At 37.9% G+C, this 26332-nt stretch overlaps 1 protein-coding gene across 4 annotated transcripts in view; it reads left to right on the forward strand.

The window, feature by feature from the left end:
* Window positions 1–26332, forward strand: part of LOC131038970 (solute carrier family 40 member 1) — a 139725-nt gene that overhangs the window by 14659 nt on the left and 98734 nt on the right. For 3 of the 4 annotated variants that reach the window (XM_057971599.2, XM_057971597.2, XM_057971598.2), the window contains exons 4-5: window positions 2953–3450; window positions 3614–3785. In XM_057971599.2, the coding sequence (XP_057827582.2) occupies window positions 2953–3450; window positions 3614–3785 (670 nt within the window). Of the gene's footprint in view, window positions 1–2952; window positions 3451–3613; window positions 3786–18970; window positions 19243–26332 lie in introns of all 4 variants that reach the window. The other variant, XR_009104586.2, reaches the window with a different exon arrangement.

Here is a 26332-nt window from a genome sequence, read left to right on the forward strand (position 1 = left end):
TCGCCAAAGGGTCCGAAGTTGGAAGATAAAACGCAGTTGAAATTCCAAAGTCCCCTACTTCTCCGAAAATTGCGATGCACAGGCCCAAATATAGGGAATTCAAAATTGATAAACCACCCCCCCCCCCATTCTCCGAAATTCACTAGAAAGGGGATGAGTGTTAGGATTTTAAAATTTGCAGGAGCTCTTCAAACCTCTAGAGTCGCGCTATAAGAAGTTTTCAAAACGCCATAAACCCATTCAAAACGCCCAAGACTCCAAAGGTAAAATCAGGCAGAAGTAAATCGCCCAAACACCATCAAGACCAAGGATCAGATTTCACATTCAAAGAGAAAGGAGAAGCATTTTCAAGATACATCTCACAAAGAGCTTCTCAAGCCAGACGTCGTAATTAAATTTAATATTTGTTAAATTAATTAATTAATTTAATGAAGTGAAATTGGTTGATTGATCGCAAGACGTCATTGAAGAACCAGGAGAAGGCCTCAAACGCAAATCAAGGAAGGATCGCAATCCAAGGCCAAGCGCTGGAAGCTGGAGGAGAAAGATGCAATGTAGGATCAAAGCGATGAAGCATTGGGAAGCATGCCACCCAGGACCAAAGACCGAAGAACATTCCAAATTCAACAATCATGCATTCTCAGGAAAAATGGATGACAACCTGAAGCGCAAATTGGAGACGCGATCACAAGCGATCAAGAATGAGGAATGTGTTGCAGAGCGCAAGACGAAGCATTGGGAAGCGCGCCACAACCTGAACCACAGAGTTGAAGTCCACATGCAAGATTGAAGACCAAAAGCAAAAGAACACTCAGTCTATGCATTCTCAAGAAAAAGCACACAGTTGGATTTAATTCCAGGAATTCAATTTCTAAAAGGCTGAAATTGTTTTATTGTAAAACTGCTTGTAGGTCCCACTTAGATATTTTGAAAGAAAGGGGAAACAAGTCAGTTGTGTACAGTTATGTCCAACTACCGGATAGACTCAAATTGAAGCCAAATAGTGGCAGTTAGTTGAAATTGTGGTTGAATGGATGAGTGAGAATTTAATGGGCATGGGTTAGGGTTGCTAGTTTCTGGAAGGCAGATTAGGACCCTTGGATGCAGTCCATCCTGGCCTCTGATTCAAAATTGTAAAAAACTATAAAAGGTAGAGGCCTTTCTTTTGTAAAGGGTTAGATGGTTAGATAGTTAGAGATTGTTAAATAGTTAGAATCTGGTGAGAGAGTTAGATTTTAGAGTTAGAATAGGTTAGATTTTAAGCAGTAGCATAGAGATGCTGCAAAAATTGTTGTAATAGGCAGCTGAAATCAATATATAGTCATTGATTTGGTGTTTATTGTCTTGTTTTCATCCTGTTTGCATGGTTTCTCTCAGAATTTTAGATAGATCTTTCTGTTTTGGGTGTGCAGGTATTTGATAGATTCAGGCTCATACCATTGAGGATATACTGATTGTGTATCCTTTTGTATGGTTAACCTGAGCCTTTAATTGTGCTTAGTTCAATTGCAGGTGTCCGTCTGAGCTGCACCAGAATTGGGTGCTTAGCCATGCGTCTCCAGTCTGAAAACCTTCCAAGTCCCTTTGAAGATTGCACTGTTCCTGCAAAGTTGTGAGCTATTTTGGCCAAGCAGGAATTGGTTATGTTGAATCCATCTACCCGCATACTCGTGTTGTTAGTTTTACATCTCCTAAACCTTTCCTTTTGCTCTTTATCGCGTAATTCGAGAATCACAGTAGACCAGCTTGTTGCAAATCGTAAGTCCCTTTGTGTTCCCAACAAATCACATCGACCACTGAGTAATCCCGCAGTCAAGACCTGACAATCAAAACCTTGAGGTCCTCCCCTTTTATCAAACAAAAAATAGCATTAGGGATTTCCTTATCTCAAGAGAGGATGGGATACTCAGCGAGTACATTCTATTTTGCGTTGGCCGGATGAAGTCGCAAGTTCAGCGATTTTAGACACGTCAACATGGTGCCATTTTGAATTGGGGAAGTTGTGTCATTACCAGACCACCACCACACCACATAAGCGTGATTTTTGAACTTTTGTTCCTGCACATTGAAACTGATCCAAATCAGCAGCATCCATTCAAATAAATCACTACAACGATAATGTTAAATCATCAACATAATCATAAATGCTGATCATTATAAATCATCAAATAATCATATAGTAAAATCCAAACTCGCTAGCAAATATTCAGAATTTAGTGCCAAAGTGCATCAAGGCCAGACAGCATCCTATAAGCATTTGCCTACTGATCAATAAAATTTTGGCTCAACAATATGTGTACAGAATTTAGCTACAATAACCAATGAATTAACTATGTTTGTGTCCTCTATTTGTGCTTTGGACGATTCTGCTTCAGCAAGTGGTACATGATTTTTACTTAAGGTATCCATTGATTACTAAGTGAACGCCCATAGTTTTAATATTTATGAGTTATGGCATTCATGCTTGGGAGTGTGATAATTATGATACCAAGTTTGTACTCACTGACTTGGAAGTTGAAACATGTTTGAGTTAGTAATATCCTTCTCTATATTTAGAGTCTTAATTGAAAATCCTTTGAGATTTAATAATAAGCAATAAGACAAGAATTTTCAGATGTGCGTCAAGATTGAATCAATACATTTATTTAAATCTCCTTAAATGGATAAAATGCTAATCAAAGATGATATAGATTTAGTAAATAACTCATTCTTATGGATCAACATTCTTTGAGTTCGCTATAATTCCTCCACTCTTAAATCATAAAAACTTTAATGTAGAATAAAACAAGAAACATTATGCAGAGAATATGCCATGTAGCTCGACTAAGTATGTTTATCATTCATTATTGTTTGGTTGCTTATTGTAGCTCAAAAGTGTTGGGCAATTATAAGCTATAAATAGGTCATGCTATGTGCACTTATAATTCTTGTTTCTTGTTTCTTAAACTTCAGGGTTGTAGTGATATCTGAAGGTCATTCACCTGACCTTCTTACTCAAATGAATGCAGTCACACGTCGAATTGACCTTAGCTGCAAGTTGTTAGCACCTGTTGCTGCTGGATTCGTTATGAGTTATGCGTCTATGGCAACATCTGCCATTTGTCTAGTTCTTTGGAACGTATTTTCTGTTGTCTTGGAATATTGGCTTTTATCTTCTGTGTATCATGCCATTCCCGCTTTGAATCGAAGAACAGAGAAGGAGAAAAGGGGAGAAAATGTTTCTTTTGATGAGTCACTTGATCATGCAGGCAAGGAAACAAGCATAGTTCATTCAACTTCCAACGAAGAAAACACTTCACTCCAGGAGAAACTTGAATTAAAAAGTTGGCGAAGAAAGCTATTGCAAAAATTTTTGCACATTCCTACTGTGGAAGCATGGCTAGTCTATTTCCAGCAGGATGTAGTGCTTGCAGGTTTTGCCCTAGCTATGCTCTACTTTACTGTGCTCAGGTGATTCTATTCTTGCTACAAATGTCTTTGCTATTAAAATCTAATCTTCAATACACTCTGCCGAAGCTGCAGCTTGAGTTAGTTGTTTGAGAATATAGAATTTTGTTTGTTTCTTTAGATGCATTGACCTGATCCCTTATAGAGCATTGCTTCTCCCTTGCAGTTTTGGTACACTGATGACAGCAGCTTTAAAATGGAAGGGCATCCAATCATATGTGCTAGGTCTTGCTCGTGGAGTGAGTGCTGTTATTGGTATTTCTGCAACACTACTCTATCCTATAGTACATTCTCATCTGCAATCACTCCGCACAGGACTTTGGTCTATTTGGACTCAGGTATGTATCTGGTGTTTCTTAATTTCCTATTACTAGTGATTTTGGAGCAAGAGGAAATCTATTCATCTATATGACATGGATTGAGAGAGTCATGATTTCTAAATTTATTGATGCAGCAACCTCTGAAGATAGAAATCCAATTTGGACGTGCATGCAATTGACATTTAGAAGTTACCAGTATGCTTTTCTATCAGGGATACTTCCCTTTGTTTGTTATTTGAGCGTATATAACTGTTTATCAATTAAAGGAAATTTTGTTTCTTGTCAGATTTTATGACATAAGTCCTCTAACTTGCACAATGTGGGAAATAAATTGCAAGAGCAAAAAAGACACGAATAATGAAATCTTGCCTTTAGTTGGAAATGGAAGACACTTTTGGAGATTATTCGCCTATTCTTGTTATGACCCAAGGTTTAGTGGATTGGTTAACCGATCTGCAGATCACCTACTATGATTGAAACAGACAATTGTTTGAAGCAGCACAGTATTTTGGTCACTTCAATGAATCAGACATACAGATTAGCAGTCACAAACAAATTCCAGTAAACAGATTTATTTGTAGCAGACACTCCAAGATTGAGTTTCCTGTATGATTATAAATTTCAGAATTCCAAGTTCTTATGAATTTTTATGTTCGTAGGCCCTAAAGTTAGGATGGATTATAACAAAGATTCAATTGTTTCTTGGAGCCAACAGGCTTTTATCGGGTCTTCCCACTTGCTTCAAAACCTTGTCTCCTCTCAATCCCGTGATCTGTTTCTCTGACTAGTAGCACATGGAAATAAGGGTTAGTTGCCTTTCTAAGTGTGCAGTCAGCTCACAACAATGTCTCTCATGGGTTTGAGTTGTGAAATTCTCAAACCCTCATGCCCCAGCTGGATATATCCTCTGACCTGTAACTTGCTGGCGACCTGATCGGAGTTGTCTGCTATAGCTTGGCTTGATAATCGCCAGATTTGGGCATTGCAGAGGTAGGGTTTTTGGATCTACTCACTATTGGAATTCAGTTTGTACTTCGCCTAGGAACTAGGTGGAAGACTCTGCACTTTGGGTGCTCTAGCTTCCTAATTGCATCTGCTTTACAGTTTCCTGGTTACGATTCTTGGATCTACTTGTGAATACCGCCCAGCTGGACCTCCTGTGTCTGATGGATGTTCTAATACTAGTAGGCTGAGTGAAATTATGTCTGGGATGGCGATAGAACATCCCAACTTGGATTTGCTCTCAATTAACAGTGTTCTCAGATCTGAAGATGTCTTCTCACTGCTAGTGTAGACATGGAACTGTTCTTTAACAAGGCCTCTGATACAATGTTTCTGCTCACAATTACTCCAGACTTGCACAAGGTTTGAGCAGAATAAATCATAAAATTGCAGAAGGGAAAGGGATATTGATGGCAGGTTAAGGTTTTCATCCCAACCTCATCTCACAAACAAGGGTTTCATTCTACAAGTGTTATCAAACTCGAAAGTTGTCCAAAATAGCCAGCATACCCCTCCAGCAACCAGCCAATGCTAGATAAGGCAACTGGGCCTAGCTTGAAATTTAAATTTGAGCAGCAACTTTTTAAAATTTAAAATTTTGATTTTAACATATATTTTACATTTTAATATTTATTGATTATTATATACATTAATAGTGTTTAAAAATACTTGTAAATTTAATGCTTGTAATAACCACCCTAGATTTTCTTTTTTGAAAACAATATGTAAACTCAACACAACATATCAACGTTGATATCTCTACTGTCATAAAGTGCTGTTACAAATAAATGGTATATGATACTAGTGCTGATGCAAAGTGGCATTGATAAAATCATTTCTAAAGCCAAAATACATAAACCCAACACCCAACGTGCAAATTGACCATTTTACCTCAAGATTATATGGCTGGTATGATTAAGGACAGGTTTGTAAATCACCAAATTAGTTGTAGCATGCACTGTAGTAGGTACGGTATGATTAGAGGAGTTGTTGCAGGTCTGAAGTGTTGGTGTAAAAAGAGACTTTATCAAACTAGTTAGCTTTTAGCCAACCTAGAGAGAGTCCTATTCACATCACTTTAAGTTTACTTAGAGTTATTTTAGAGATTTGTCTCACCTCATGTGGTTGAGACTGTGTACTCTGTAAAGTTCCTTAACTAGGATTTGATTGCAGATAGTTGTATAACCCAGGATATAAAAGAAATTTATTTGTACAACACAGCCAATGGTGGATTATTGGAATACAAAGGAACATCATCATACAGTATTTTTATTTGGAGTCTTCCCTATTTGTTCAATGCACAGTGACTCTAATTCTATTTTCATAATTACTGATAGACATAGCATTTGCCAACAGAAACTTGAACAATCATTATTCAAGGAAGTCGATAACAGTTTATTAAATATTCCACCAAGAAACTGGTAAGAGAATTTCTTTTTATTGTGCACCTGGAACTTTTAGAAATCCTTAGATTAATTGTTGAATGCTCTGGTGATCTCCACGGGGAAAGATTCGAGCCCATAGTTGCTATTTCAATCCTTCGATAACAAACCGCAAACAAACACATATCCCTATAATGACTCCAACTGAATAATAGACGGAATTAAAGCTTCGGACTTTCACGGAATTAAAGCTTCACAAGGAGATTGCCGTGTGGCTGTAGCAGGCTGATTCGATTATCTTAGCGGAAAGAGCTTAGGTGGCTTTTCACGTCACAAAGATTAATTACGCTGCTCATGTGTTTTCTCTTCCGTCTACTGCTTCACACCTTTTATCGGCCATTCCGCATATTATTATGTCCATTAATTGATCACTGCTTCTTCTAGAATAATCGTGCCATTCTTCACAAACATTAATTAAGTGACTGTGGCTTCTCACAATGGTTATCGGGCACAGATAAAATATTTGTATCAACTGTCAAAGGTGGCACAGATAATTATCTTTGTCAATGGTCTCCTTTTTAATTTTTTTCAACAATTCCAATAGGCCAGACTTCAAATTCTGACGAAAAGAATCATTTCTTTTTTTGTCTTTTGTCCTCGGACAAATTCTTCAGAAACTACCAAAAATCTTCCAAATATTTCTCCAGGCATAAACGTCGAATGCAATGTCATGCCTTTATTCTCAAAATAAGTTGGTTTTATTATTTCCCGTAGGAAACTACCTTATTATTTAAATAATAGTTGAGAACTATTACTTAAATAATTACGGTGTTTATTCCATTTTATTCAACAATGCTTTAATAATATTAATTATTTATATTAATCTATGAATGGAATATTAATATAAAATAATTAATATTGTTTCAAATTTACTTTTTGCAACTTATTTATTAGGGGACATTACATACTCACATAGTGACATAGTGAGATACCTATCGTATGTACATTTATCACTTGCTCACACACTTGTCAAGTGTGCTCACAAGTGTCCCACATTTGGAGGATTAGTCATTTGTTGTTTACGACTTGCCTACCTCCACTAACTTGCCTAAATATGTAAGCCTACATTTTACATTTTACTCACACTTATATTCAATCAATTGTTTCATTGCTCTCATCTATTTTGTTTTGCATGCTATTATTTTTTAATTATTGCAGAGCATACGAATGCTTGACTTTCTCAGCTCAACCAAGTGCTATCATGCATCCAGTTTTTCTTGGGTTTAACATGGTATATCAGATCCTTGCTGGTTTGATTACTAGTCTGGTAATATGCATAGTTTATTTGGAAACAGTGGTGCATACAATATATTTATTTGTTGTTGCATTTCTGTGTATTTTAATGCATTTACAAAGGGTGTGATCTAAGCACCCAAAACATGTTTTTTTTGCTGCCTACTCTCTTGGTATACTTGGCCTTTGATATGTTGAGTGGACAAGTTGAAATCAGTGTCAATTGCCATCAAATTTTTTTTTTTTCAGATCGAACAATCCAAAGAGTCACTAAAAGAGCTCCCCTCTATCATGCATAGCGACTAAAAGAAGGTGGAAGGCCGATTCACATCAGTCAAAAGATATTTTTACTGTGGGCAATCTGAAAGATGCCAAATCTATTTAGATTTATTTTTATTAGCAACAGTCCATGTGTTGCATGGATTAAACTGTTTTGCATGCATATGCATTTTGCAGTTTTAATGATTGGAGATTGGAGTTTAATGCATGTTGTTGAATGGTAGTTGCACCAAAGTTGCAGAAGTTTGTCTTGAAAGCTTGGTAGTTTGGTGATTTAATGTATTTATTTAATGTGCATTAATTTCTTTCAACAACAACAACCTCCTTAGGTGCCTTAAGCTCCCATGCCCCTTGCTCAGTCAGTGCCACTTCAACAAGAATTTTATTAAGATCTGCAGACTTAGGCGGCTTCATTTGGACCCCCACGCATCCCCATACTCCTCCAAATCAGTCTGCAATACAAATTTGATAGCATTTGTGCTGTGTGCTTTGCATTAAGAATTGTGGCACGCAGGCTCCATCACATGTGCCAAGTTTTTACTAGAGAAGGCAAGCAATCTATAGTCGTCCAATCTTTGCAACTTGTTGCCATTAAATTCGCCAGCAGTTCAGCAGTTGACTCAGCCTCCTAGCTCTAGCCATTTCTACGGCTCCTCTTTCATTGGACTTGGTCAACAGATCAACAACTTTCCACACGCATGCAACATTTCCCCACCTAATTAAACTTTCTACTCACATTCTCTAATAGTCAGAGGTTTACAATTACCTGTAATATTTAATGTTAGTGGACTGTGAAGTTTTATAAGTGCTAGTAAAAGGAGGGATTTTTTCTTTTTTTTTGCATAACTTGCAAATGGGGGGATCTTTTTTCGATTGTGAATAGTCTTTGACAAGATAATTTATTTGCTGATTCGAATGAGTGGCTGGAATGATAGGCTGGATCTCACCTTAGGAATTTTTTGCTGATTTTTAGTGCTGATGTATTAAATTAGGTCAATTTTATGGGAACTTGTTTATGTAATAACTTTTGATTGGTAGCTTGAAATTGAGTACCGTTTTTTGCAAAAGGTAATGTTTTCACATTTCCTACACATTGGACCTATTTGCATTGTAAATGCACTAAGTTATAAAGTGCCAAAAACTGGAGGGTCACCAAATATTGCATCAAGGGGAGGTGTCTTGAGTTGTGCCATTGAGTACTTCCATGAATCGTGTTTTTGAACACTTCCACATTTCCATTCAGCATTTCATTTTTCACATTAAGTTTTGCAACCAAATCTACTAAACATGGAGTTTAACAAATCTATTAAGCCTTTAACACCCTTCAATTATCATGAATGGAAACTAACCATTTCCCTAATGTTAAAGAATCAAGTGTTAAATAGGTAACTATGGGTACAAAAAAAGAACTCAATGCAGGAAAAGATAAGGAAAAGTGGTTTAATTATGGTCAAGCCTTTAGTTTATTGTGTTTAAATCTATCTCCAAAATGTCTATTCTATGTAGAGGCCTTGAAAACTCCCAATGAAGTTTGGCTAGCCCTTGAACAACTCTTTGTGAAGGTTGATGAACTACGGAGTCACGAGCTAGAAAATGAACTCCAAGTTTAAGTCCAAGAGACTTTGACACCTTGGAGGACTATTTCACAAAATTCAAATCACTAAGGTTGCAACTCAAAGAATGTGGCATAGACAAGAAAGAGGATCATTTCATCCTCTCCATCTTTGAAGACAAGTCTTGAATATTTTATTTTTGTATCTACCTTTCATTCCCACTAAGAGAGCTCTTGGACCCACATGGAAAATGCCATCTTTGAATAATTTTATTTAGACCTAATAAGGGAGCAAGATAACTTAATTCAAATGGGCACCTTGAAGACCAATATATTACGGAAACGTTATTGGTAAAAAATTATTGTTATATTAATAGATGAGCAAATACGCTCAATATAAAGGTTTACACAATGTACATAAAAGCAAGTTTCTAAAAAGAAACTACAAATAAGATCAGAAAGATCTTCTTAGAAATATTTACATAATATTACATAATTGAGCATTAAATAAATAATAAAATATTATTCTAATACCCTCCCTTAATGCTCAATCTATCAACTACACCAATAGACCCCCTGAATTTTACAAACTTATCTGGACTGAGGGGCTTGGTGGTGAGAATATCTGCTGGCTGCTCCGCTGTAGGAACATATAGCAACTGAATGGATCCGTCTTCAACCAACTGTTGAATGTAATGACAATGAAGCTCTACATGTTTGGTTCTTTCATGGAAGACTAGATTCTTGGCAAGTTTGAGAACTCCCTGATTGTTAGAGAACAAGGGAGTCGGACCTGCTTGAGCTATTTGCATATCCGCAAGCATCCAACGAAGCCAAACTGCTTCACAAGTTGCCTTAACTGCTCCCCGATATTCTGCTTCTATCGAGGAGAGAGCCACTACCTGCTACTTCTTACTAGTCCAAGTGATTGCACCGGATCCCAAACTGAACACATATCCAGAGGTTGACATCAACCGAACCTGCCCAATCTGAATCTGTGAACCCACTAAGTCTAGGATCATGACTCCTAGTGTAAAGAAGTCCATAATCAGAGTTGCCTTTCACATAACGCAGCACACGCTTCGCTGCTACCCAATGATCAGCCTTGGGGGCTGTCATGAAGTGTGAAATGTAGCTCACTGCAAAACTGAGATCAGGTCAAGTAACAGTAAGATAGATGAGACTGCCCACTAGTTGCCTGAATTGTGGTTCATCTACAGGAGGAGAATCAGACTTGGCTAACAACTTCAAGCCAGTCTCCATAGGTGTGGAAGCAAGTTTGCAATCCTGCATTCGAAACCTGTCAAGCAAGTTCCTGGCATACTTAGACTGAGAAATAAAAATGCTACCATCAGTCTGCCAAACCTCAACACCCAAACAATAATGGAGAAGCCCCAAATATGTCATATCAAAATCCTGGCACAGATCTTGTTTGATTTCTGCAATCAAATGTGCTGAACTACCAGTAATGATTAAGTCATCCACATAGACAACAAGAAAGAGAATATCATCACCAGAGTATTTGATATCTAGATTACTGTTAGAAGGGCAACGGTGAAAACCATGAGCAACCAAGTACTGATCAATCTTAATATACCACGCTCGAGGTGCCTCTTTAAGTCCATAGAGTGCTTTAACGAGTCTACATACTTGATGTTCTTTGCCAACAACCTTGAAACCAGGAGGCTGCGTCATGTAGACTTCTTCCCGCAACTCACCATTGAGGAAGGCACTCTTAACATCCATTTGATGGTCTTTCCATCCAAACTGAGCTGCAATAGCAAGAATAAGACAAATGGTACTCATCTTGGCAGTTTGAGCAAATGTCTTCTCATAATCAATGCCCTCCTGCTGTGAATCCTTGAGAAACTAAGCTGGCCTTGTATTTATCTAAGGTACCATTTGCATGATACTTGACCTTATAGACCCATTTGCAACTAATGGGTTTCTCCCCTGGAGGAAGATTAGAGAGAACCCAGGTGTTGTTCTTCAGAAGGCTTTGGTATTCTACATCCATTGCCTGTTCTCGCTTTGGAATCCCTTTTGCTTCGGTATAGGTCTGAGGCTCATAAATGTTGTGAATGTTGGCCATGAGAGCAAAGTTAACTGTATTTTGCTGCTTGTCCTTATTTCTGGAAGATCTACCCTCAATGAACTCATCAGGACGAAGATCACTGATGGTCTTAGCCCACCACTTAGGCCGAAGAGTAGATGTGCCAACATCAGATGAAGGAGGAATAACTAGAACGGGAGGAGGAAGAGGATCGGTAATAGGTGGAAGATTAGCATCATCTGGAGGAAATTCAGTTAGTGCATCACCAAATTCAGATTCTGCATCATCCCTCCCATTAGGTGAACCAAATGGAAGACGAATACCTAAATCAGAAGCCTTCAAAGACAGATCCTCAGAATTCTGCTTAGACAAGGAAAGCTGAAATGGTCCTCGATCTTCATTAAAGACAACATCACGACTAAAGATGAGACGATCGGTGTCTACATCAATCAGTCGGTAGGCCTTATGGTGGTCTCTGTATCCTGTAAACATGAGCTTCTGACTCTTGGAATCCAACTTAGAGCGCTTGGCATCTGGAATCCAAACATATGCAAGAGAGCCAAAAACTTTTAAATGACTGATCCTGGGTTTGCGTTCAGTCCAGGCTCCTCATGAGTCTTCCCTATAACATCATGAGTGGGAAACCTATTAAGGAGATAGACTGCAGTAAACACTGCTTCTGCCCAGTACTTCTTAGGAACATTTCTGTGTTCCAGCATAGATCTAGCCATTTTTGTAATGGTACGGTTATGACGTTCTCCAACACCGTTTTGCTGAGGGGTGTATGGTGTGGTTAACTGGCCTTTTATGCCATGTGTATCACAGAAAGTGGAGAAAGCAGTAGAACAAAACTCCCCCCCATTATCAGACCTAAGAGTAATAATAGAACAACCAGACTCTTTCTCTACCAAGGCCTTAAATTTTTGAAATACAGGAAACACATCTGATTTTTGTCTAAGAAAGTACACCCACATCTTACGATTGTAATCATCAACAAAAAGTAAGAAATACCTGCACCCAATAATAGAAGTAGTATTCATTCGACTACATACATCAGCGTGGACCAAGTGCAGTACCTTAGAGGCTCGCCATGAGTTACCATCCTTGAACGGTGTCCTGTTCTGCGCGCCAACCTGACAAGCTTCACAAACTCGCTGATTTTGAGTTTGAATTTCAGGTAGGCCATGTACTAAATCTTCCCGAACAAGCTGAGCAAGATAATGAATGTTCAGGTGACCATATTGTTGATGCCATAGACGAGAGATAGAGGAGGATTTTGCTGCGAAGGCATGCTCAAGAGAATCACTTGTATCCACAAGTCTATAAAGACCATGATCCTCAATACCAACAACAATTGTAGTGCGTCTTGCACGATCAATAATAGAACACTTATGTGCACTGAAGATGACATCAAGCTAAGGAGAATGCTGCATAATCTGACTCACAGAGAGAAGGTTCAGTTCCATGCTAGGAATGTAGTACACATTGAGGAATATGAGATTCCTCCCACCAGATTGTATCTGAATGTTGCCCTTGCCGACAACTGTATACTCCTTACCTCCTCCAAAAATAACCGAATCAGTATAGGGAGTGAATTTTGTAAACCAATCATGCCTGTGAGTGAAATGCCGAGAAGCACCAGAATCAATATACCAAGTAGAAGATTTCACATGGTCTACAGGTCTTTTAGCCACGAAGGTGTAAAAGGCAGACTTTTTCTGCTTTGTGTGCTCAGCGACATTGGCTTCAGGCTAAGACCCTCCCCGCTTCCGCTGTTCGGAAGCTATCCAATTGCGACAATCCTTAATCAGATGGCCATATTTGTGACAATAATTGCATTGAACCTTCTTTTTTGAGCCTTCCTGTGACTGACTAGAGCCCTTCTGTTGAGATGACTGGGAGAACTGAAATTTGCCTTTATCCTCGTGAAAGGATTAGGTTGCAAATGCTTGCTCAGAGGAGGATTAAGTGGCACCGCTACCAACTGTTGTTTCCAGTGATCCTGCTGCAGAAGTTTGGTGCACAACTCTGGAAATTTCAGATCAACATTCGTAGATGTAATGTTGAGAGTCTCTATGAAGTGCTCGTAGGATTTTGGTAGGCTTTTGAGGGTTATGACTACCATATCCTCTTCCTCCATTTTCCGACCCATAGCTTCGAGCTGATCTCGAATGTCCTTAATCTTTGTGAGATGCTCTTGTAAGGACATGCGTTCATCCATCATGATGGAGGACAACTAGTTCTTCAAGAAGAATGCTCGACTTTTGTCGGATGTCTCATGCAACTCCTTCAGATGCTTCCAAATTTCTGAGGTTGACTGGCCAGAAGGAATCTGAGGTAGCTAGTCATTGGTGACAGAGAGCTTGAGAAGCATCACAGCTTCCCTATTGCGGTCATCAAATTTGTCTTGATTGGCTCCGACTGTAGAAGGACGAGATTCTTTTCCCAAGACAAGATCATCTAGGTGGCAATATTTGAAGATTGTCAACATTCGTTGCTTCCAGGTGTTATAATTTTTGCTGTTGAATCGCGAACTACCTTCCAACATCAAGTTGGTCAATGACGCCATCTTGTGCGTTTCCCAATGCACAGAAAACGAAAATCAAAGAAGAGGCGATAGCACAGAATACAAATCGCAATGCAAAAAACAAAAGCAGATATAGGTATAGACTTCAAAAAACGGATGAAGTACGACTGACACAAATTTTGAGAAAATTTTCCCGACTGACCCAAAAAAATCCAAAGACAACCCAGAAATCCTTGCGAAAAGCCCAGAAAGAATCTGAAATCAGAATTGAAATCCGTTGGCACGAAATTTGAGGCATGAAAAACGATGCACCCAAAAAAATCGGACAGTGATCCAGTTGAGGGTACAAACAATCCACCACAAATATGAGGTCAAAATCTGAATCCGACAAAAAAATGAAAGGATTTCTTGGAAACCCTTGTCGGCTAAACCTTGGTTGTTGAAAACACGAAGTTCGAGCAGAAAAGCTAACAATTTTCTGGGTTAAGAGGGTTAGAAAAACCCTAGTCGCCACACATACACAGGTGACCAGCTGAGAACCGTCGCCACAAAAGAAAATCGCCAAAAAAATCCCGTTGTTGGAAAAAAAAAACCACGTCGGATATAGGCGTGAAGGTGCAGAAAATAAGTTGCGATTTTCAAAGAAATCCAACGGAAATAAAACCGAGATAGCCAAAGAAAAACGAGGGAAGGAAAATCGTGCAGAGCCGTGAAGTTGCAGAAAAAATGGCACCTAAAAAACGCGATGCGATTTTATTGAAAATCACACACAGGAGAGGTTGCGCTCAGATTCAAGAGAAAAATTCTACGAACCCACGAACAAAAAGAGACAAAAATGCCCATAAAAAGATCTTCAAAAACTTTTTAATTTTTTTTTCTCAATATTTCCTTTTGAAAATTTTGGAAAACAAAAGAAAAGATTTCAAATTTTTTATTATTTTTGCTTTGATGGCTCTGATACCATATTACGGAAATGTAATTGGTAAAAAAATATTGTCATATCAACAGATGAGCAAATACGTTCAATATAAAGATTTACACAATGTACATAAAAGCAAGTTTCTAAAAAGAAACTGCAAATAAGATTAGAAAGATCTTATTAGAAATATTTACATAATATTACATAATTGAGCATTAAATAAATAATAAAGAATTATTCTAATACAATAAACCTCAAGGCCTCATTGCAAGAAAAGGGAAACATAAGGCTTCAAACAAAGGGGATAAATATAAATATCAATAGGATAAGGAAACGAAGGATGACAAGAATCTACCGATCAAATTTACACTTTTTTAAATCAAGGGAAAGTCGAGACAAGAAAGGTGAAATGTTCCTTTTGCAAGAAATCAGGACATAATGAGAACAAATGTATGCAGAAAAGGATTCACCACCTATTGAATTTTATTGAGCAACATGGGATTTCTGAATCCAACATAGAGTTTTCATCAAGTTTAAAATATTCTAAGGCAGTGGATAAATCTAAGGGTCATGCACTCACAACTTTTAGTATGTATTGTTCATCTCCACCATCAACTATTGCATCAGAGTTCAAAGATGCTTCACTAAGAGAATCCAAAGGTTCTTTCTAGTAGGATAACAAATGGAGTACTCAAACATTATTTTATGGGGGGCCTACATAGTCTCCCTTTTCTATCTCCTATGGGGGGGGGGGCGCATTTCTTGCATATTTGTATCATCTCTCTTTTGGAGGTTAGTTTTTTCCCACATTGTTTTTCTATGTTTCTCCTCTTCATGGGAGACTTATATTGTACTTGGTACCTAACATGGCTAGTTGCCAGGGTCCATCATCATCTTGTTTACATTACTTCCAAAGTTTCACTTGGGGGGGTGTTGGTGTAAATTGTGACTTATCAAACTAGTTTGCTTTTAGCCAACCTAGAGAGTGTCCTATTCACGTTGCTAAAGTTTTTTAGTGCTGTTTTAGAGATTTGTCTTACTTCATGTGGTTGAGATAGGTGTACTCAATTAGTGAGACACCAATTGCATGTACAATTACCACTTGCTCACACACTTGTCAAGTGTGCTCACAACTGTCCCACATTTGGAGGATTAGCCACTTGTTTACTACTTGCCTACCTCCACTAGCTGTCCATATATGCAAGCCTACATCATACATTTTACTCACTTCTATTCAATCAATTGTGTCATTTCTCTCATCTATTTTGTTTTGCATACTATTGTTTCTAACTATTGCAGAGCATATGAATGCTTGACTTTCGCAGCTCAACAAAGTGCTATCATGCATCCAGTTGATCTTGGCTCTAACATGAAGTACACCCATTGGTGGTCAAAACAAAAAGGAACACCAATAAACCAATATCCAACAACCCAACAATTGAAATAAAAATGTGATACCTTGTATGGATGGTGTGAACGCTTAAAACAGGTCTGAAAGTGCTTTGATGTCATGCTGCTACAGGTATGAACAGCAAGCAAACACCCTTGAAAACCTATGAATTCTCACCCAACACACCTAACATGTGCATAAGCTTAAATATCACTTCAAATTTCATCAAACATAGTCCAAAATCACGACAGATGAGGTCATAACAAACTAAACACACACTGAGAGTACATCGAAAACTGTTGATCACTGAATTTTGACCAAGTCTGAAAGCTGGTAGGATCCTTAAAAAATAGAATTTGCATTGTAACTCCTAAATATTCGAAACCCATCTCAAACATTATTACATGGAATATAACTTAAATTATAAGAAAGAATATTATACTTAAATGTTTATTTCATGTATGGCCTCTTTTTATCTTGATAATTCCATAGAATTGACCAAACCCCATGCCAAACCTCATGTAAAATCATTATCAAATTAGATAATAATTTTTAGGGAGACATAAGGGAATAAAATTATTATCTTATTTCTCTCATGTTCGGTGTGGAGTTTGAGGAAATAAAAGGGACCTCGATACATTTGCATTGTATGCGTCTGTGAACTTTCTTGGGAGAAGAAATATTACAGGTTTTTATAGAAGCTTCTGGACGGTGAAATCCTCCCTTGGGATTATCATCTTCAAGGGTGAAAGATCTCTCCAGGGTCATTTGCTGTTAGTATTTTTCAGAGGCTAAATTTGGTGTTCAATGTTGGTGATTTTGTTAAGTTTTCAGCATCGGGGTTTGAAAAAATGAAGATTTTCAGTTTGTTTTGATTGCAATCTGTATCCTGTGTGAGTTTATGGTAAAGAATGTAGAGTTTTTAATATAGGTATTTTTCCTTTGGCTTCCAAATGTGTGGGCGACTGGATTCTTCTACTTTGTGAGGAGTTTTAATTCAAATCTGATTTTATTTTACCGCTTTCCTATCCGTGCCATAGTTGAAGCTTATTCTGCAATAGTTCATGGGTTATTTGGAGGTTGTAAGTGCTGGGTTTTTGGTGCCAAAAGGGATGCCAAGGTGGGTGTAAGGAGCAGAAAACTCAGGAAGGGACCTTGTAGTACTTGAACGGTTGCTGTTAATTAATTTTTAGTATTCCCTCTTGTTGTGACCATTTCACACATCGCCCCATCACAAATGGGGACCCCTCTTTTGCCTTCATTTTTAGGGGTTTGTTAGATTAGAGTGCTAGAATGATCCTCTTAGCATTAGGAAAGTTTTGAGTTGATCTCACAGATGGCATTTTAAGGGTCAGGAATTCATATCATTTCGTTGGAATTAGACTCAAATTTGGCTAAGGTAATTCGCTTTTGGAGGATCGGCATTCTATGTTTGCACTTTGGAGATCGGTCATTGACCCCTCAAATGTGCACCTTAAGGTTCTGAGCCCAGTCATTGCCACCTTGAAAGTGCGCCTTAAGCATTTTAGCACTTCCTTTGCCCTCCCCAATCAGCGACTTAAGGATTTTATTTGTTGATCAAGATCAATATGGTGAGTGATCAAACTCCCAAGAGGCATTTTGTGCATTTTGGGTTGCATTTTCCTTGCTATGCCCAAATCTGTGACTTAGAGATTTTTCCCCTTCGCTGGAAAGGATCAGCAAATTAGGCGATGCATTTCCAATCATAAGAGGCACTTCCTTTGCTACCCCAAATGTGCGCCTTAAGGAATGCATTATTTCCTTTGCCTTCTCAAATGTGCGCCTTGAGGAATCAAGTGATTTCCTTTGATAGGTCAAAAGTGTGCCTTAAGGTTTTCATTATTTCCTTTGACCCCCAAGATGTGTGCCTTAAGGATCAACGCTTAGTCATTGCTCCCCAAGCTGTGCGCCTTAAAGAATTTGTGATTGATGGATCCCACGACTTGACAAGAAACGTTTTATTTAAATTTGAAATTAAGGATTCAAGTCGGCCTAAGAATTTCATTGCAAACATTTAAATGAGGTCGGCCTTGTGATGAGTTACCACACCCCTTAAAGCATCTATAAAGGCTAGTTTAATCATTTCATTTGATCAAACCAAAACGATTCCTTATTGAAGGCAGCGATTCTTTGTTTCATACTGCGAATTCTCCTCCTAAGCAAAGCGATTCTGATCAAAGACAAGGTGAAGTCAATAAAGAATCTGAATTGATCATCTTTCATAGTGAATTTGTCTCCAAGGATTGCGATTTTGACTAGGACTGAGGCAAAGATATTCAAGACATCAAATCTGGTAATTACCTACATTAGGTGAACTTTTGAATTAGCGAATTCTGGAAGCAAAATTATCAAATTCACATCAGTAACCTTGTAAACTCCAGCAATTGACCTCAGGCACATTCAATTAGAAGGGCAATTTTGTCAAGAAACAACCAAATTGATGTTCCTAATCTGTTTTAAAGCAATTCACAGGTCTGGAATAGGGCTCATTTCATGGTTTTTTTTACACAGAATCAGACTTTGTTTAAGACTGATCCAGCTCATTGCTTATTGCTTTTATGGGATTTTTAGTATAGGAGGATTTACTTCATAGCATTTCAATCATCTAAATGTGTTCCAAGACATAATTTACTGATTAGATGATTATGTTCAAGTTTTGCAAAATAGGGTTTTGAATATGGACCTAGGGGTTTTAGACAATATTGAAATTCTCATCTTAGGTTATTAATTTCTCTTTGCAAGCGTTCATACCGTATCATAATGCTAACTTAGACAACTCTCATAGGTAGGACATGGCCGGAGCATGACAAACTCTCATCAAGGAGGACTTAAAGGGAGATGCAATGGATTCCAAGATTATTTCATTTTGGAGCAATGTAGGGGATATCAACCTTGGTCAATTCAACATGAAGAAATTCCAAGGACTGCTTTACACCATCAATCCTTCCGAGTACTCTAAGAAGATGATCGAGAGTGGAATAATGCAAGCGGCAGGCTTCCCTCTAGCAGTGCAGTGCAATGAATTGATCGTCGAGTGCGCTAGGCGCTATGATACATGTAAAGTTATTTCAATTTTAATTGAAGAACAAGTTATGAACTATGAATGCTATATATGGATATGAGGAATTATGTCAATATCTAATAAATCTTATTTTTATCTGCAGGTCTGAAGGAGAGAGATCATTTAATATTTTCTATGTCTTCTCCAAATGAATTATATATATCATTTAGGCAACCGGTCAATTGGTGTATTGACCGGTCATGCCTTTTAGGCATGACCGATCAATGCACCCATTGATCGGTGCCTTTACAATTATACCATTAACACAATGCTGATTATCGGTTCAAAAACCCCCGATAGCACATTGTAATATCATAATATAATGACTGATCTATTTAATGAATCGGTTCAGATAAACATCGATGATTCAAAGTGCACGATGAATATAATCCAACCGGTGCATTTGTTAACCAATGTTTAATGCCAAATGAAGCGGTGTATTCATTAAACCCGATAACAAATATGCTCGATATAATTAAGCCCGATAACAGATGTGAATCGGTGCCAATGTTTATGCATCCGATAGCAAGTATGTATCGGCTAATTTAACCCGATAACTTAATGATAAGCAATGTTTGTACAATCCGATAATTATATGTAATATAAATCAGACATGAGGCATGTAGATGAATAACAGAACAACGAAGGTTAGGAAGATCTTATCTTGCATAAGCTACCATGCATTAACACTCCCTCTTAGCTTTGGAAGATAGATAAGGCAACCTGCATCACATTTCCTTTTCATAACTAAGATAATGTCAGTCAGCAAAAATCATTTATACATGAGAAGTACCATCAAGACATATGATACAAAATAGAAGAACATCACTTGAGCATGTGACATAAAGTATTATTTTAACATGTGATAAAAGTAAGAGAATCATCACCTGATCATGTGAGAAATCACCAAAACATGTGATCTGTAAGATTCATCAAGATATCACCTGACACATGATATTAGTATTGCCTAATACGTAATACTTAAGGATAAGTCTATGAGAAAGGTTAGTTTCTCATCATATCCAAGTTGTGATAAGTGTAATAACATTTATAAATGTTTATCACAACATAGTCATGGCACATCCATGACTTACCAGAGATCCAACATGATCAATGGTTGAGATATCACCTACACGTGATATCAGTATTGCCTAACATGCAACACAAGGATAACCATATGAGAAGTGCTAAGTTCTCATCATATCCAAGTTGTGATAATGCAATAACATTTGTACAAATGTTGTATCACAACATAGTCATGGCACATCCATGACTTACCAGTGATCCAACATGATTACTGGTTTGACTATCATAAGATCGTCACCTTATGATGTCTACATACAAGTGTTCAGTATCTGAGAGATCGTCACCTCTTAGATATGAACACAGGTAGCAAGAAGCCAAGAGATAGTCCAAACATGACAAAGAAGTTTACACCTTAAACATCTTAAATATATGTAAGTATAGATTACAAAGCAGATTACCTTTCTATCATACCTAAACCCTTTCTGAAGTGATCAACCTTCATTCTGGAAAGTGGTTTGGTCAGAATATCTGTAGTCTGATCTCCTGTACACACATATTCTAACTTTATCACATTCCTGTCAACCATATCTCGTACATAGTGATATGGAATCTCAATATGTTTGGACCTGTCATGAAATACTGGATTTACAGAAAGTTTTATACAGCTTTGATTATCACACTGAATGACTGTAGGTTTCATAGGTTCTCCAAATAATCCCACGAGCAATTTCCTTAGCCATACTGCTTCTCGGGCAGCCATTGAAGCTGCAATATATTCAGCCTCTGTGGAACTCTGAGCTACTGAAGATTGTTTTCTGCTGATCCAGGATATCATGGCTGACCCTAAACTGAAGCAGCACCCTGAAGTGCTCTTTCTGTCAGTCACACTGCCAGCCCAATCTGAATCTGTAAATCCATGTAGATCTATGTCAACCTTTTCATATTTAAGACCAAGCTTTACGGTACCTTGTAGATATCTCATTATATGCTTTACTGCAATCCTTAGGTTCACACATGAACTGACTTAAGGCATTAACAGCATAGCAGATATTTGGCCTTGTATTTACTAGATACATCAGGGACCCAATCATCTGCGTGTATTGAGTGGGGTCAGTAGGTCTTGATTCTGCTGCTGCTTCTTTAAGTTTATGGAAGTTGGTTTCCATAGGAGAGGTCATGGGTCTGCAGTTTAGCATTCCAAATCTTGTCAATATGTCCAAGGTGTACTTCCCTTGGTTCAGTACAATATTATCAGAATTTTGCCATACTTCCAATCCTAGGAAGTAATGAAGAAGCCCCAAGTCTTTCATATCAAATTCTGTGGATAGATCTTTCTTGCATTGATCTATTAGGTGATCATCTCCTGTAATTAATAAGTCATCAACATATAAAATTAATATTAACATATCACCTTTATTTCTTTTGAGGTAGAGATTAGGATCTGCATCATTCTTAGAGAAACCCAACTTTGAGAGATAGGTGTCAATTCTTTCATACCAAACTTTGGGAGCCTGTTTGAGCCCATAAAGAGCTTTCTTGAGTCTACACACATGAGACTTTGCATCATGAATTTCAAACCCTTCAGGTTGCTCTAAGTAGACTTCTTCCATGATCTTGCCATTTAGGAATGCTGTCTTAACATCCATCTGATGTACCTTCCACCCCTTTGCTGCTGCAATGGCTAGGACAACTCTTACTAATGTGTACCTGGCAACAGGTGCAAATGTTTCTTCGTAATCTATTCCTTCCTTCTGTGAGAACCCTCTAGCTACAAATTTGGCCTTGTGTTTTTCAATACTGCCATCTGCAGCATGCTTGATTTTAAACAACCATTTAGAAGACACGACAGACTTCTTGGTTGGCCTAGGAACAATCTCCCAAACATCATTCTTCATAATGGACTAATATTCTTCAGTCATGGCATCTATCCATACTTGATATTTGAGTGCATCTGAAACATTGTTAGGTTCAGCTTTAGAGAGATCATTCATAAGTGCAACATAGTTGATGAATTTATTAGGCCTCTTGCTTTCCTTGAAGGTTCCTGAAGGAGCAGCGAACTTTTGAGCTTCTGCTATAGGTTTGGTGGCCCATAGTGGTCTTTTCTTGCAATTATCTATAGGTGGGTCTTGTGTTTCACTTATAGTTTCCTCAAGATACTCCCTTTGAAGCTCAGGAGTAGGTTCTTCTTCTAGGTTAGGAGTAGGATTATGAATTTCAGGTTCTATTGTATTTTGGGCCCTTTTGAAGGCTAAATCTTCTTCGAAGATTACATCCCTACTGAGTTCAATATTTCTCTGCCCTTGTACATAGATTCTGTAGGCTTTAGAAGTTTCACTGTATCCTACAAGTATTCCCCTTTTTCCAGAGGGTTCTAGTTTTAGTTTTTTCTCTTTAGGTACATGAATATAGACCGGACACCCAAATATCCTAAGATGGCTGATATCTGGTTTTGACTTGGTAAAGACTTCCTCAGGGGTTTTATCTTCAAGGTGTGAATGAGGACATCTATTTTGTATGTACACAGCAGTGTTAGTTGCTTCTGCCCAAAGGTTCAAGTTTAGATTTTGATCTAGTATCATGGCTTTGGCAGCTTCTACTATGGTCCTATTTTTCCTTTCAGCTACTCCATTTTGTTGTGGATTATAAGGTATTGTCAACTCCCTCTTAATCCCAGAATTTCTACAAAAGTCTTTAAATAGTCCTGATGTGTATTCCCCCCCATTGTCAGTTCTTAAGGTTTTAATTTTGTTTTCAGAGAGATTTTCTGTTAATGTTTTAAACTCTTTGAACCTACTTAGGATCTCTTCTGATTCTTTACATTTCAGAAAGTAGATCCACGTCTTCCTAGAGGAGTCATCAACAAAAATTACATAGTACAAAAATCCCCCTAGCGAGGGTACGGACATAGGTCCACATACATCAGAATGAATTAACTCCAAAACTTTGCTAGTTTTCCTAGTACTATTCTGAAATGCATTTTTGGTATTTTTACCTAAGGCACACCCTTTGCATGCCTCTGAATGATATTGCTTCAACTTAGGTAGACCTGTGACAAGGTTTCCCATGGTTGACAAAGCTCCATAATTCAGATGGCCTAATCTCCTGTGCCATACTTCATTTGCATTAGTTGCTTCATGGATCAATGCTAGATTGGGCTCTGTACATAGCTCATACAAATAGCCTTGTCTTCGACCAATGACGTTAGCGTCTTTGATGGAGGATCTCTTTGGCCAAGCCAACACCTTGTTTTCCATGAAGGTCACTCTGTATCCTTGATCTTCTAGTGTTGATATGGAGATTAGATTTCTTTTGATGCCTGGAACATATAGTACTTCTTCAAGTCGTAGTGACATGCCTGTCTTCAGTTTGATGGTGCAGGTTCCAATTCCTTTGACTGGATGTGAAGAATCGTCTCCGATGGTTACTTCCTCATCATCTTTCTCTATCATGGAGTCTAGTATTTCTCTAAAGCCAGTGATGTGTCTGGATGAACCACTGTCGATCACCCATGAGTTAGATTTGTTTGAAGTATGGCTTGTAAGTGCTGAGTAGAGGACATAGTTCTCGGAGTCATTTTCTTTTCTAGATTTCCTCACTTTTGCAAATGTGGCTTGCTTCCCTTTCTCCGGACAGTTTGCAACATGGTGTCCGAATTTGTCACACCTATAACATTGAACATGTGATAGGTCTTTCTTAGAAGTGTTCTTGCCTTGTTTAGCTTTTCTTTTCCTGAATTGCTTCTTTTTGTACTTCTTATTGATGTTTGTATTTAGGACTTGCAAGTCTTCATCTATATTCTTCTGTTTTATTCCTACCTTGTTCAATCGGGATTCTTCTTGTAGACAGTCATCTCTTAGTTTTTCAAACTTAGGATATTTGGACCTTGCACTGATGCTTTGGACGAATGTGCTCCATCCGCTAGGCAACCCATCTAAAGCAATGAGTGTTAGTTCTTTGCCTCGGATCTTGTAGTCTAGAGTTGCAAGTTCATCTTTTAGAACTGATATCTGCATGAAGTAGGCGTTGATTGTCTCCCCTTTGTTCATGGTGATATGATTTATTTCTCGTTTTAGTGCTAGAGTACGACTTGCATTTGATATCTCAAATGTCCTTTCAAGTGCCTTGAACATTTTATAAGCCGTCTCCTGCTTTCTAATGATGGGCATTATATTATTTCTTACCCCATCCACTATTATTTTAATAGCCTTATCATTTCCCTCGATCCATGTGGATTTCTCGGTTTCATCTTCTGGTTGTGCACTTTCAGTTTGGACATATGAATCAACTTTGTTTTCTCTTAAAATCATTTTGATTCTAAACTTCCAAGCTGAAAAATCTTCACTACCTCTGAGTCTATCTTCGAATCTGATAGCGTTGGCCATTATGGAAATGTGATGTAGTTTGTAACTTAGTCCTTGAATTTTATCAAAATTGAATAGCCTAAGGTTCGATTACCTTGGCTCTGATACCATGTAAAGTTATTTCAATTTTAATTGAAGAACAAGTTATGAACTATGATTGCTATATATGGATATGAGGAATTATGTCAATATCTAATAAATCTTATTTTTATCTGCAGGTCTGAAGGAGAGAGATCATTTAATATTTTCTATGTCTTCTCCAAATGAATTCAATTGGCATATATATCATTTAGGCAACCGGTCAATTGGTGTATTGACCGGTCATGCCTTTTAGGCATGACCGATCAATGCACCCATTGATCGGTGCCTTTACAATTATACCATTAACACAATGCTGATTATCGGTTCAAAAACCCCCGATAGCATATTGTAATATCATAATATAATGACTGATCTATTTAATGAATTGGTTCAGATAAACATCGATGATTCAAAGTGCACGATGAATATAATCCAACCGGTGCATTTGTTAACCAATGTTTAATGCCAAATGAAGCGGTGTATTCATTAAACCCGATAACAAATATGCTCGATATAATTAAGCCCGATAACAGATGTGAATCGGTGCCAATGTTTATGCATCCGATAGCAAGTATGTATCGGCTAATTTAACCCGATAACTTAATGATAAGCAATGTTTGTACAATCCGATAATTATATGTAATATAAATCAGACATGAGGCATGTAGATGAATAACAGAACAACGAAGGTTAGGAAGATCTTATCTTGCATAAGCTACCATGCATTAACAATACAAGGAGGAGGATGATAGTGGTACCTGATGGTAGGGAACTTGCTTACCTCTCCGAAGATGCTATTAGGGAGGCATTCCATATTCTTGAATTCAACAACATGATCTACAAGAGCAAAGACTTAGCGTGGGCAGTCAATCATGCACATGCATCTTTCACTCATCGATATGCTTCAACTTGATGGTGTCTATGCTTGCGATAGTGATTTGAAAATCACCAGGCCATCCCTAGAAGATTGCACTAGCATTCTGGAGATGTTTACTATATGTCAAAGCAAAGCTTAGTTGAGCTCACTTGAGATTGTCCATTGTCTCGCATTCCTAGCATTAGCATAGCATCCCTAAACCTTACTCCTTTTTTCATTTTTTATCAAAGATCAGTAGAAGTAGAAGAGAGCGACATTGCAATATCATTCGAAAACGTCATACCATTAAGCTTGAATTGAAGAACAACTATGTAAGTCCCCTCATAGGTACAACAAATCACATCATACCTTTGAAGCTATCCAACACGTCAAGACTTGACGTCGAGAACCTTGGAGTCATCTCAAGTGATCCTTTTTGCTAATCTTTAGCATTTGAGAAGTCTTTGTTCAAGAGAGGATAGAGTATCAGTATTCAATACTTTATTCTGTGTTGTATAGTGCGTAAAAACACCATCAACACTTCTGTTGGAAATGCATTCTGTGCGTCATGTGTGGTCAAGGAGTTAATTTGTGGTGTGTGAGAACTTGATTATATCTTTTCTAGAGCTGTTTGACAAATGCAAATCTGCTGTTTTGAATCTTAGTGTGAATTGGGAGTCATTTTGCTGTTCAATAGGGGAGATTTTAGCTTTTCCTTTCCTATTATATTGTGTAGGAGGTGATGCAGCAGCAAGTGTT

The sequence above is a fragment of the Cryptomeria japonica genome, chromosome 7, assembly GCF_030272615.1.
Source record: "Cryptomeria japonica chromosome 7, Sugi_1.0, whole genome shotgun sequence".
In the NCBI taxonomy this organism is placed as follows: Eukaryota; Viridiplantae; Streptophyta; class Pinopsida; order Cupressales; family Cupressaceae; genus Cryptomeria; species Cryptomeria japonica.